The sequence below is a fragment of the Manis pentadactyla genome, chromosome 4 (genome assembly GCF_030020395.1).
Source record: "Manis pentadactyla isolate mManPen7 chromosome 4, mManPen7.hap1, whole genome shotgun sequence".
Lineage (NCBI taxonomy): Eukaryota > Metazoa > Chordata > Mammalia > Pholidota > Manidae > Manis > Manis pentadactyla.
Window position 1 is genome coordinate 112,999,990 of NC_080022.1, and position 11,906 is coordinate 113,011,895.

General features: G+C 47.2%; 1 protein-coding gene across 2 annotated transcripts; it reads right to left on the bottom strand.

The window, feature by feature from the left end:
* Nucleotides 1–7,087: 7,087 nt before the first annotated feature.
* LINGO4 (leucine rich repeat and Ig domain containing 4) lies at nt 7,088–11,487 on the bottom strand. Of its 2 annotated transcripts, XM_057500747.1 has the most exons (2): nt 8,343–11,487; nt 7,088–7,260 (listed from the first exon to the last, which is right to left on the bottom strand). In XM_057500747.1, exons 1-2 carry the CDS (start codon nt 9,631–9,633, stop codon nt 7,247–7,249), a joined length of 1,305 nt encoding a protein of 434 aa, XP_057356730.1. In that variant the 5' UTR covers nt 9,634–11,487; the 3' UTR covers nt 7,088–7,246. The 2 variants fall into 2 exon arrangements, with proteins under 2 accessions (XP_057356730.1, XP_057356728.1); XM_057500745.1 differs by having other exon boundaries at nt 7,088–11,477.
* Between the last annotated feature and the right edge of the window lie 419 nt (nt 11,488–11,906).

The following is an 11,906-nucleotide window of genomic DNA, read 5'->3' on the forward strand; positions in this document are numbered from 1 at the left end:
GCTTCCTCCTCCCACGCCATGAGAAATCAGAGCCCCCGACAAAGGGACCAAGGTGCTGGAGGAGTGATTGAATCATTAGTGCGTATCACCGTTCGCACAAAATTAGGGACTTCCTACAAAACCAGTGTCATTCCACAACTCAGCGACTATTGAGAAAACAGCCTCATGATGGGCAATGCTTTATCACTTGTTTCCTCTGCAATCTTTGCCTCGATCGGTCTTCATACTGTGACAGGGACTCAGGAGCTAGGGAAAACATTTTTGGGGGGAGAAAACAAAACAAAAAATAGGCTCCGTGGAGACGGAGAGACCGGGGAGGAGCTGCGCAGCGGAGAGCAAGGACCCACTCTATTTCTCCGTCGAGGAATAAGCAGACGTGACGAGGGCCGCATGGCAGGAGAGACGGAGAGGGACCCGAGTTCCGTGCACACCGTGGTAAGGGAGCTTCGGGTCGTGCGGGTGTCAGGGGCCCGCCCTTCCCTAGGGACTGGGGGAAGCGGGTCGGGCGACTGGCGCGAAGTCCCCAAGGAGGACGTTTCTTTGGGAAACGGGGAAAGGTGAAAGGAGGTGGGTGGCTGCAGGCGACGGTTGGCTTTTTAAGAGAGCGTTCCAGCCGCCGTCTGGGTCCCTGGACCGTTAAAGACGATTGGGCTCTGCGTGGAGGGGAGCGTTACGTGCACCCGGCTCCATACCGCGCCTCGCTGTAGGGACTCACTTGGGTAAGGGGTTGGGCGCTTATTTTAAGAGATCGTTCGTGCTAGCTTCTATTACAATGACTGGCACAGGATAAGCACTCAGTGAATGTTGAATGAATCCAAGATTGTATTTTTGGTCAACTAAAGAGATACCTTTGGGTCTCAGTTTTTCGTTTTTTATTAATTTTTAAAATATGCATGTTTTTAATAAGTCATACATGCCCATTCTACAAAATGCAAAAAGATAAAAGGTTGTTAAAGTGAATGGTAACTCGTTTCCCTCAGAGTCAGCCAATTTTACCAGATTCTTGAGACTTTTTCACAAGATATTCTATAATAAACATGCATATATATATATATTTTTTTTACACAGTTGACTGCTTGTTACATAATTTTACAGTTTCCTGTCTTACAGCCTAGATACCTTACCATAGCAAAATGTATATCTGCCTCATACGTTTCATAGCAGCTTGAGTATTAAGATATATTCAACCAATCCTTTAACATTGTATTGATATCCAAGTACCCTTCCTAAGATTTTTCTCATTTTCATTCCACCAGCAATTTTTGAAAAGTATTGTATTGCCAAAATGCCTTCCACAGAAATTTGACCAATTTTCTCTCTCATCAGCAATGTATGAAAAGGACCTGTGTGTTATACAGTGTTATCAAACTTTATTTTTTGATAATCTCATAAGATAAATGGTGTCTGATTGTAATTTTAATTTCTTCTATTATAAGTAAGGCTGAGCATCTTTTAATATATTTAAGTGGAAGTTCATATTTTTATTGTTTATTAGGGCTTAATATTTGCCCTTTGTTCATATATAAATTGAAAGTAGTTTTTCCTTTTCTCAGTTTGCCCTAGATCTTTTTGCTTTACTATTTGCTATGCAAATGAATATTTTTTCATTTTATGTAGTTGAATTTGTCAACCTTTTCCTTGATAACTTGAGTTTTCTATTTTATCATATTTAGACTCCTACTACCTAAGATTATTAAATTGTTTACTTTTATAGTGGCTTTTTGTATGTGCAAATATTTGCTTCACCTGGAATTAATTTTGGTGTTAAAGTGTGAGGTAGAGATCCAACTTAATTTTTTTTTTTCAGACAGGATCAGACATTTATGAAACAAGTGAATATTACAACTTAATTTTGCTTTATCCAGGCCTACTTACTGAATAGCCCACATTTCCTCCATTGTTTTTGAATGCTGCCTTTATAAGACCAAACTGCCATATGTATTTGGTTCTCTTTCTGGCTTTTTCATTCCATTGATCTCTTTATTCATACTGTTAAAATTGTTCATTTTAAAAGAAAAAATAAAGAACACAACATAAAAAAAATTGTACAGTTTTTTACCACAATTTTAAAAATTGATGTACAGTATACATACAGAAAAATGCACAAGTGAAAAGTATACATCTTGATGAATTTTCAAAAATCTAACACATTTATGTAACACCCAGATCAAGACACAGAACATCACTAGCATGTCCAGTGTTGCTCTCATATTCCTTCCCTGTCATTACTCCTCTCAAGGGTAAACCTTTCTTCCAACTCCTAATAGCTCAAACTAGTTTTGTCTGTTTTTGTTTTTCATACAAGGAGAATCATGAAGTATATTCTCTTTTGTGCCTGGCTTCTTTTGTTTAACATATTTTTGTAAGATTCAGCCATATTTTTGTGTGTGGTTTTAGTTAATTCATTCTCATTACTGTGTAGTATTGTGGGGATATATCACAATTTACTTTTTGATTATACTGTTAATGTTATTTTGATTAGAATCACCTAGTTTTAGATTACCTAAGGCAGAATTATTGTATTTATGATATAGAATCTTCCTGTATACATGTTTAAGTCACTGATGGCACATCAGTAGCATTTTATAGTTTTTGTCATAGAAAATTTATATATTTCTCATTAAGATTATTCCTAGGAATTTGAGTACCTTGATTGCTATAGTTTTATCTTTAAAAAGATAAAAGAGTAGTCAGACCCAAGGAAGAATATCCACTGTTGCTATAAAAAACACAGGCCTACTTTATGGGCCCATCTTCCAGCTCCAATGGAAGATGGTGGGCAAAAAAGAGGAAATGAAGTGGAAGTCCAGAAAGAGGGATTAAGAATTAAAGATTATACCTCAGATGGAATTTCTTAGGGTGCCAAAAAGCCAGGTGTAATCACTTTTCCCAGAAATTTTTCAGAGGATTGACTTGTACTTGGCTTGGTAGGGAGGTTGGGGACTAGAAGGAATAACTTTAGGTGAGATGATTCCAAACTCACTCTCAAATCACTGTGTATTTGGGATTTGTCATCTCATTCCTCTTCAGGAGCCCAAATCAGGATCGAAAGATTGAGTTGTGAGAGGCCAGGATTGCGGGAATTGAGATTTTTTTATTCTAATTTCCAGTTGTGAAGAGTCTGTTCTCTTTCTCTTGCAGGGTGTTCTGGGAGTAGGTGAAACTAGTTAACATAAGGCCTCAGCTGCCCAGAGAGCTCAGTGATCGGTGTTCCCACTTAATAAAAAAAGCAGGAAAATCTTACTACACTGAAGGTCAGTGACTGCAATGGAGTATGGGGGGGGACTCGAGAATATGGGTGAATGTAGTAACCACATTGTTTTTCTTGTGAAACCTTCATAAGAGGTTTCACATAAGCCTTATCATGATACCTTAAAAAAAAAAAAACAGGAAAGTAGACTTTCACTGGAGGGCTGGGCAGTCCAGGGTTCAAACATAGTAGTCTGGTTCCAAGGCCTTGGCTGCTCAGAATTCCCTTTCTGGACAACATGCAGTCTATTCAAACTACATTCAGCCATCCGAGTTTTTGGGAACCAGCCCTCATATCTCCCTTTGCCTATTATAGGAGTTACCCTTCTCCCCCCCATTACTCAAGGCTTTTCACCAGAAACCAGCAACTGGGAGTATAGGCCTCAGTATCAGCTTTAATGCTGGTGCTACTGTTAAATCTTTAGGTTAGATTGGTGAATTGGGGCAGGTGTCCTAGGAGAGGGATTCTCCTCAGCTTCTCTGGCCACCACCACACAGCTCTACATCTTCCTTCTTAATTCCCCTTACAAAGAAGTTTGGGGGAAGAGGACTCAGGAGTCCCTGGTGTCAAATGCCCTCTAGCTGAATCACCACCATGCTCACTTCTCAGAGCAAAAGTCCCATGCAAAGTCTCCTGCCTCTCCCTGGGATGTGGATGCTGGAGGAAAAGGGATGGGGAAGTGAGAACCTCAAAGCAATATTGTGTTTTTCACAGGGCTTGTCCTGTCACCAGCCCTTACCTGTGCTAACATCTGCTTGCACTATAGTCCTTCCCAGCCTCTTCTCCTTGCCTCTAATTGGTCCTGGGGAGACTAATGCTCATCTTTCCCCTTGCCAACTGATGCTTCTCACAGCAGAGGTTCTTAACCTGCATTCCATAGCTTTAGGATGACTGGACAATGTATAAACATTTTTGTTCATATCTGGGAACAGATATTCTCAGAGGGGCCTGTGACTCAAAAAGTTGAGGATCATTGCCTTGCAGAGCCTTCATCCCTTGAATCAGGGATCCAACACAGCAAAGGAAATAGAGAAATTAGAATATAATGGGGACCAAAATGGGGCGTGCCAAAATGCTGTCAGAGTATCTTTGGGACCAAACTTCTCAGCCTAGGTGAGACCATGTCTGAAATGGAGGAAAGAAGGGGTAGAAGGAGGTCAAAATGGGATAACCCGAGGTAGGTTCTGTCATGCCGAGGTAGGCAGAAGGCAGGAAAATTCCCCTTGAATTGGAACAGCTCATGGGTTGTTCCACCATACTAGAAATTCCTGTAACCTAAGAGGTCATTGAGGTTAGAACCCAGAAAAGAACCCAGGAAATATGAACCCTCCATTTTTAATCATGAGAGGCTCTATTGCTGGAAGTCAGGCATTTCAGTTCAGTCCATCTGAGCCCTGTAATATCTGCCCCTTTCTGATGGTCCCAGGGGCAGAGACAGCAAGGACACTGGGAGAGGGGGCTGAGAAGAAAAAGTAAAACCAACCAACCTACCTCAGCTTCCTGAACCAGGTGCCTTCAAGTTAACCAATGACTGATCCCTGCCTCCCTAAAAGTGTTGTTCAGAGTTGGCGAAGTGGAAGCTGACCCTAGGTTTTCCTTTCTCACAGGTCAGGTTCTGTGAGAGTCCTGGGGAAGGGACTTAGGAGAGGAGCAGGCACTGACTAGAGCAGTGTGGCAGGATGTGAAAGGCATTTGGATTTTGAGCCAGACAGCCCTAAGTTCAAAAGCAGCTCTCCCACTGACTGCTCTGTGTACTTGAGCGAATTACTTGATCTCTTTGACCTTTAGTTCCATCAGTTAAGATGCCCTATCTTATAGGGTTGATCTAAGGATTAAATAAGAAAGCATATATAAAGCCACTGACATAGAATGGGCCCTCAATAACTGTCATTTTCCTTCTCTCTCCACTACTGTCCCGCCCTGGGGAGAGACTCCATTGGATTGCCCCCATGATGTGGGCCATAACAGCGTTACACATGCTCACACACCACCTGCACGTGTCCCTGGTTGCAGTTACACACTGGTACATGCACACATACACATAGCCTGTATACTTGCACCTGAGCTAAGGGCAGCCTTCCCAGGCACGTGCCATAAGGGACTGGCTTATGGATGACTGAACAAGCTGAGGGGGTGTCAGCACAGTACCCTTGTTTCATTAAAGGGCTTCTCGCAGAGAAGGTATTCTGGAGAAGCTGTGCAAGAAGAGTAAGAAGTTGCAGTGGGGGTAAGCCCACAGGTGTTTTCCCTAGGTTGAATGTGCTTCTTGAGGGATACTTTGTCCACCTTGTAGAGACCAGAGTTGTAGTGTCTGGAGCTATGTTGTCCAGGATGGTAGCACTGGCCACATGTGGCTCTTGAGCACTTGAAAAATGGCTAGTGTGACTGAGGAGTGGAATTTTAAATTTATTTGATTTTAATGTAAATGTTAAAAGTGATACTGGAAAAATTCTAATATGTTTGGAACAACTTGAATATGTGAATCTACTTTTTCAACAGTGAATTGTATGAAACCTAAGTACAGATCGGGTATTTCTGGTGAAAATGTAGTGATCAAATTGAGATGTGCTCTAAGCACAAAATGTACACTGGATTTCAAAGATACAGTATGAAAAATAATGTAAAATACTCATTACTATTTTTTATATTAGTAACATGTTGAAATGGTAGTAGTTTGGAATACTGAGTTAATAAAACATAGTATTAAAATTAATTGTGTCTGTTTCTTTTTGCTTTTTTTAAATGTAATACTAGAAAATTTGAGATTACATATGTGATTTGTATTCTGTTTCTCTTGGCCAGCACTGCTCTGGAGATGTTGGGGCAGCAGCATCTTCTGCTCCAGATGCATCACCTGTTCCCCACTGCTTCAGGGGTTTCCCAGAGAAGATTTCTCTGAAGAGCCATGCAGCTTCCACCCTTTTTGCATTGCAAAGTAGGCAACTAGAGTGAGAAACCCTAGCGCCTGATCCCTAAGTCCCAACCTCCTAAGTTCTTGGTGGAAGATTTTGGAGAAGAGGGAAGGGGCTGTGCCCCGGGGAACCTTTCCATCTTATAAACTGGACAGGGGAGGTTGCTGGAAAGCTAAGAGAATTGTATGGGGCAGGGGGAGGGGAGGGTTGGAGGCTCAGGGATACCCTTTTCTACAGATTGTCTTATTCTCCAGCCTTACTCCCCAAACTGCTAAATTCTCATATTCAGTCTGGCTCCACCCTACATTCCCACCTCTGCCCACCGAAGAGCTCACCTGCTGGTGCGGTCCGGCTGCCTCCTTAGAAGCGCCTGCTCCTCTCCCCCGTCAGGGCCAGAGACCACGCAAGGGCGGTGGAAGTGAGCGAGGCAGGCAGTTTCTCCCTCTGCTTTTCACTCCTCCCTTGTTCTTCCAAGCCTAGTCCTGATGTGTTCTGGGTCTTTGACAACTGCAGATTCTTGCTTTTGTTAGTCATTTCTAGCAGTTCATTTCTTACTTTCCCACAAGGACACAGGGATCTGTGACATAGGAATGATAGGAGGTTCCATCAAGGATGAGAAAGAACGGAAGGAGCTGGGTGTCCTAGGTTGGAATTTCTGCAGAGGGATCCATTGGAAGGTGGAGGATCTCTCCTTCTGCAGCTCCAGAGACAGAGTGTACAAGGGAAAGGGCTGAAACTGAACTAGGAAATGAAGTGCTCATTTCTCCAGATTATCTCCTGGTCTCCTTTTCCATAAAGCCTATTGGTCAGGCTGTGTTACATTCAGGTAAGGCCACTGGGATACATGCTCAATGTGCAGGGAGGAAGGGGGAGATCTGACAGAAATGAGGGGTGGAAAAAAACAAGTAAAACTCCAGAGATCACATTTAGCCATGGCTGCTACTGTCTTGGCCTTTTGGCAGCAGGTTTAATGTGACACACAGAGGCAGGTGTTGGAGATTCATGCAGACACAGTGTCAGTGCGTAGCCTGTCCTCCCCATCACACTTTCATATCCTCTTCTCCTTAGCCTGAGGCCCTTGGCCCTAGTTCCTTGCACCTGGGGAGGGGACAGAGCAGAAAAGAAGAGGGAGACCACTTGGTTGAGTAGCAGAGACTCCAAGAAGCAAGTGGCACTTCCCAGCCCCACCTCTGAAATAATCTTACAACTGTGATTGGCAAAAGTTATTAAAGGGTGTAAGTGTGTGTGAACTAACAGACTAGAGTCTTGGTTATGTTTCCTGCTCTGTGTGTGTGTGGCGGGGGCTGCTGGGCTGACTACAAGGTCTACATCTTCAGCTCCTTAATACTCTCAGGGTATGGTTATCTTTTGATGATAATTTTATCCTCAAACTGCAAAACCATGGAGAGGCAGACTCTCTATTGGGAGGCTTCATTAGCTGTTGGCACAGTGTGGGCGGAACGTGTGAGAAGTCCGTGCAGCTTGGGACTAGGTTTTTAGCCCAAGTGGTCTTGGTTCTCTTCCCCTTTGATATCTGAAGCTGGCATGTCTAGGTCCCCAGTGTGGAAGCAGAGGTCAGAAGAGCTTGGCAGTGACCCGGTTACCCCCAGAGTTCTTATCCCCAGACGGCCGAGGTGCCACAAAGTCAGAGGTCATGTGATGTTTGACCTGGCCTTTGCTCTTGCTCCAAAGGGCAATGAGAACAAAGCAGAAGGTCACCGAGGTGAGGAAGGGGAGGAAGCCAACTGCCAGCACCACAGCTATGCCTCTGCTATCCATGAAGAAAGGCTCTGGGATCTGTGGCATGGTGATGTTGGCATCAGAGAGAGTGCCCTTTGCTGGCTCAGTTTGGATTACTTCCAGCCAGGTCCTCAGGGAGTCATTCCCGGCTACATTGCTGACCACACAGACATAGGCCCCTCTATCTTGTAGCTGCACTGAGCGGATCTCCAGCGTCCATTCCCCATGGACCCTTACTCTCCCAGCCCTTCCCAGCCAAGCCCCTTGAGGCCTCATCCAGGAAATGGTGGGGGCTGGGTTTCCATCTCCAGAGCAGGAGAAAACGGCATGCCCCCCCTCCTCTGCTGTGACCCATCGGGGCCCAGACCTTCGGATCAGAGCTGGTTGGCAAGTGAAATGCCCTGGGGGTAGGATATCTGAGAACTCCCTCAGGCTCTTACCCTGGACATGCTGGGGGCCAGCGCAAGCAGGGGGTGATGTGCCAAAGTCCAGGTGGCGGCGGAGCCAGAACAGCCAGAGGAGGCGGCAGTCACAGGTCAGGGGGTTGCCAGACAGCCTCAGGGTGACCAGTTTGTCTGGAGAAGGGAAGGCTGTTTCCTCCAAGGTCTGAAGAGCATTATCTGCCACGTCCAAGAGGTGGAAGGCAGTCAAGCCATGGAAGGCATGGGCAGCGATGGAGGTGAGGCATGCCCCTGACAGACGCAGCTCCTGGAGCTGCACCAGGGAACTGAGCCTTCGTGGTGGGATGGCTGAGATGGGGTTCTGAGATAGATCCAGGACCCTGAGGATGCTCAGGTGGTGCAGAGCCTGGAAGGGCACCGAGCTCAGATTGCAGTGGGTGATGGCCAGGCTGCTGAGATTGAGCCCAACCAGGCTCCCAGACTCCAGAGCCTCCAGAGATGGCCAGTGGTGGATTTCCAGCTCCTTTAACTGCCCAAGGCCCCGGAGCACCCCTGCAGGCAGGCTCCCAATGTCCAGTTTCCGAAGCCTTAAGACCACTAGGGCTGGGAGATGGGCCAGAGCCAGGCCAGGTACTGTGCTGAGGTTACAGCGCTCTAGGGTGAGGGTGCTCAACTTGGCCAGCCCTGCAAAAGCCCCTGGGGCCACAAACACCAGGTGATTGTCCCCAACCTCCAGCTGCTGGAGGCTGCCCAGCTTCCCAAAAGCTCCATCAAGGAAGAGGACAATCTGGTTAAAGCGGAGGTCCAGCAGTGTGAGGGCAGACAGGCCTGAGAAGACCTCAGGCCCCATTACTCGCAGCCGATTGCTCTGCAGCCTCAGAGTGAGCAGGCTTTGTAGTCCATGGAAGGCCCCGGGCTCAAGGGTGGACAGCCGGTTATAGCTGAGGTCCAGTTCTTGGAGCAGGCGCAGGTGGGAGAGCCTTCCCCGCTGAAGCCCCCACAGGTGATTGCCACTTAGGTCCAGGAGCTCAGTGTCCAGTGGGAATCCCCCAGGGACAGCCTCCAGTTGCCGATGGGCACAGAGTACTGCCCGGAGCTGAGAGGTACAATCACACACAGCCGGGCACCTGCCACTGTTCCTTCCAGACAGGAGGAGTAGGAAAAGGAGAGGGGGCCATAGGGGCCAGGCTTGCTTTGGAGCTGTGACCACAGCCATCCCCTCTTCAGTCCTGGAATAGATGATGACAGGGCACTTTTTGGAAAGTGACTTCAGATGATGGTAACTCTGGATTTTCCTGGACCTCCATAAAGGAGAGGTCGAGCTGTCCATCTCAGCACTGCCAGCAGATAGGGTGCAGAACTAGGAGGAATCCTGCTGCACCACCCTCCTGGGGCCTCCTGGGTCTCCTCTTTGGGGAATCTACTTTCCTCCCTTTCCTGCCCCGGGTAACAGGCCAAGTGTTTACTGGAGAAGCTGGAGGGCAGCATCAAGCTGGGCACTACATTTGTCCAGGGCTGGGGGCCGTCCCATTGGAGCTGCACCTCAGCCTAGTCAAGCCTGATTTCTGTGGGGAAAGCTTTATGGGAATGGGACAGGAAACAGCAGGGAAGTAACTCTTGAGTCTCTGAGAGTCTCCCTGTGATGGGTTTTTCACAGGAACACCTCAGGTCCCTCTTCTCTGACACCTGCTCTCCCAGAGCTCCGCTCTGTCCCTCTGTCCCTATCTACCCACCCTCGTTCTCCTATGTTATCTAGGCATATATTTGCCTCAGGCCGAGGGACATCACATCCTTGGCTCCTGACTGGAGAGAGGCCCTTATCTTGACTAAGTCACTCAAGGCTAAGCAACATGCTGACTTTAGCTCTGCCCCCAAGTCTCCACCTACTGGCCCCTGCCCTTCTGCAGCCTGGCTCAGGACCTGTGGCCCTGGGCTAGCAAGATCCAAATCTTCCCAGAATGCCTGTGTGGACAACAGCCAAATGGCACATTAGTCATGGCACAGGATGCAGGGGGCACTTTCATCCCTTCCAAGAACCCCAAGGGCAACCCCTCCACCCATATAAGTGACGTTGGGCTGTGTGAGAGACCCAAGGGATGCCCAAGCTTTGAGTTTTGTTGCTTGGTTCTCAGTCTTAAGCTTATCTTGTAACCCTCCTTTATGGTGTTTTGATTCAAGTTCAGTGTGAATCTGAGAGACATCTCTTGTACCCTTTGGCCTCAGCTGCCTAAGCAATACACAAGAGACACTGTGAGCCAGGGAGGCATAGACAAATGAGGAGAGACAGCACCTAACCAGTCGCTGTGGGTGGGGAGGTAGGGAGACCTTGGCTGGTGCAGCAGATCCCTGGGCATAAGCAGCGTGCACAGCCTGTCAACTTAAAGTGGTTCTCCAGGCACCAGAGGCCTGGCAAAATCTGAAGATGGCGGCTGTGACGACCACTGAGACTGGTTGGGATGGTGGAGGAGAAGGGGTCCCACAGCAGGTGAGAGCCCTCCACTCACCCTGTTCAGTGTCAGCAGGGACCCGAGGGAGGGGAGGTACTGAAACTGACAAGGGATGGCTAAAGGGATAGGGCAAGAGGCAAGTGATGCTCCCTTTGGAGGCAAGCTGCCTGAGTTTCTTTCTGGCTGCAGATCCTGATCACCTTTGGGCTTTCAGACGTCAGGCTGTCTGAGCCCTACAGGGCCAACTTTCTACTACATGCCCCATTTTCTACCACGTGGAACTTAAGAGAGAGAGAGTTTAAGAGATACTGTGATTTCCTCCCCTTTCCTTGCATGCTCCACCCTCCTCTAGGAGGACTCTCTGGTGGCTCTCCTATACACACTTCAGAGCACTGGAGTAGTTGAGAAACTGAAGATCAAAGAGGCCAAAAGAACAGAGGGAGGCAGGACACCATTCTGAGGCTTGAAGATGAGAAAGAGTAGCATGAGGCAAGCAAAGGCTGCTGGCCAGGCCCCTCCTGTCCCTGTCCCAAACTCACAGGTCTCTGCGGCTAAGCATCCTCCAGGAGGGAGATGTCCTGGTCCCCTCATTCCCTCTGTGCCTGTTCTGGCAAGTCCACCTGACATGACAGCCAGCTCTTTATCACTACCGCTGCAATTCCTGCTTATCTTTCTGGCTCTGCATTCGGCAAAAAGGCAGTGAAGCATGTAACCCAGCTTCCCTCCTTCCCACCCCTGTGAGTTCCCTCTTAGTTCCCAGAGTGTACTGGGCCAGGGGCTGGGGGATCTGGAATCATCCTCTTTCTTTAATTTTGGAGTGGCTGATTTAATCACAAATTTCCCTTGCCAATCTCCATGGCTACATGATTGGCTTCACGCCACTTTGCAGGAAGAGAAAGTTTTAAAACCACTTCTTTCTTTAAATGGGGTGGGGTCTGGGGCATTATCCCCTCAAGGAATAGGGAGCTTTCTTCTTCTTATCTGTATGTGACAGTCCAGAGACACATTTGCACCTGGACATCCTTTTTAAAGTTGACCTGACTAAAGCATGGGGACTTGTGTGGTGAGAGGCACTTGAAGGAAAGATTTTCGGAATGTCTACACTGATTGCAGAAAAAACCCTTCCTAAAGGTAGAGGGACCACTTGGGAGATTGA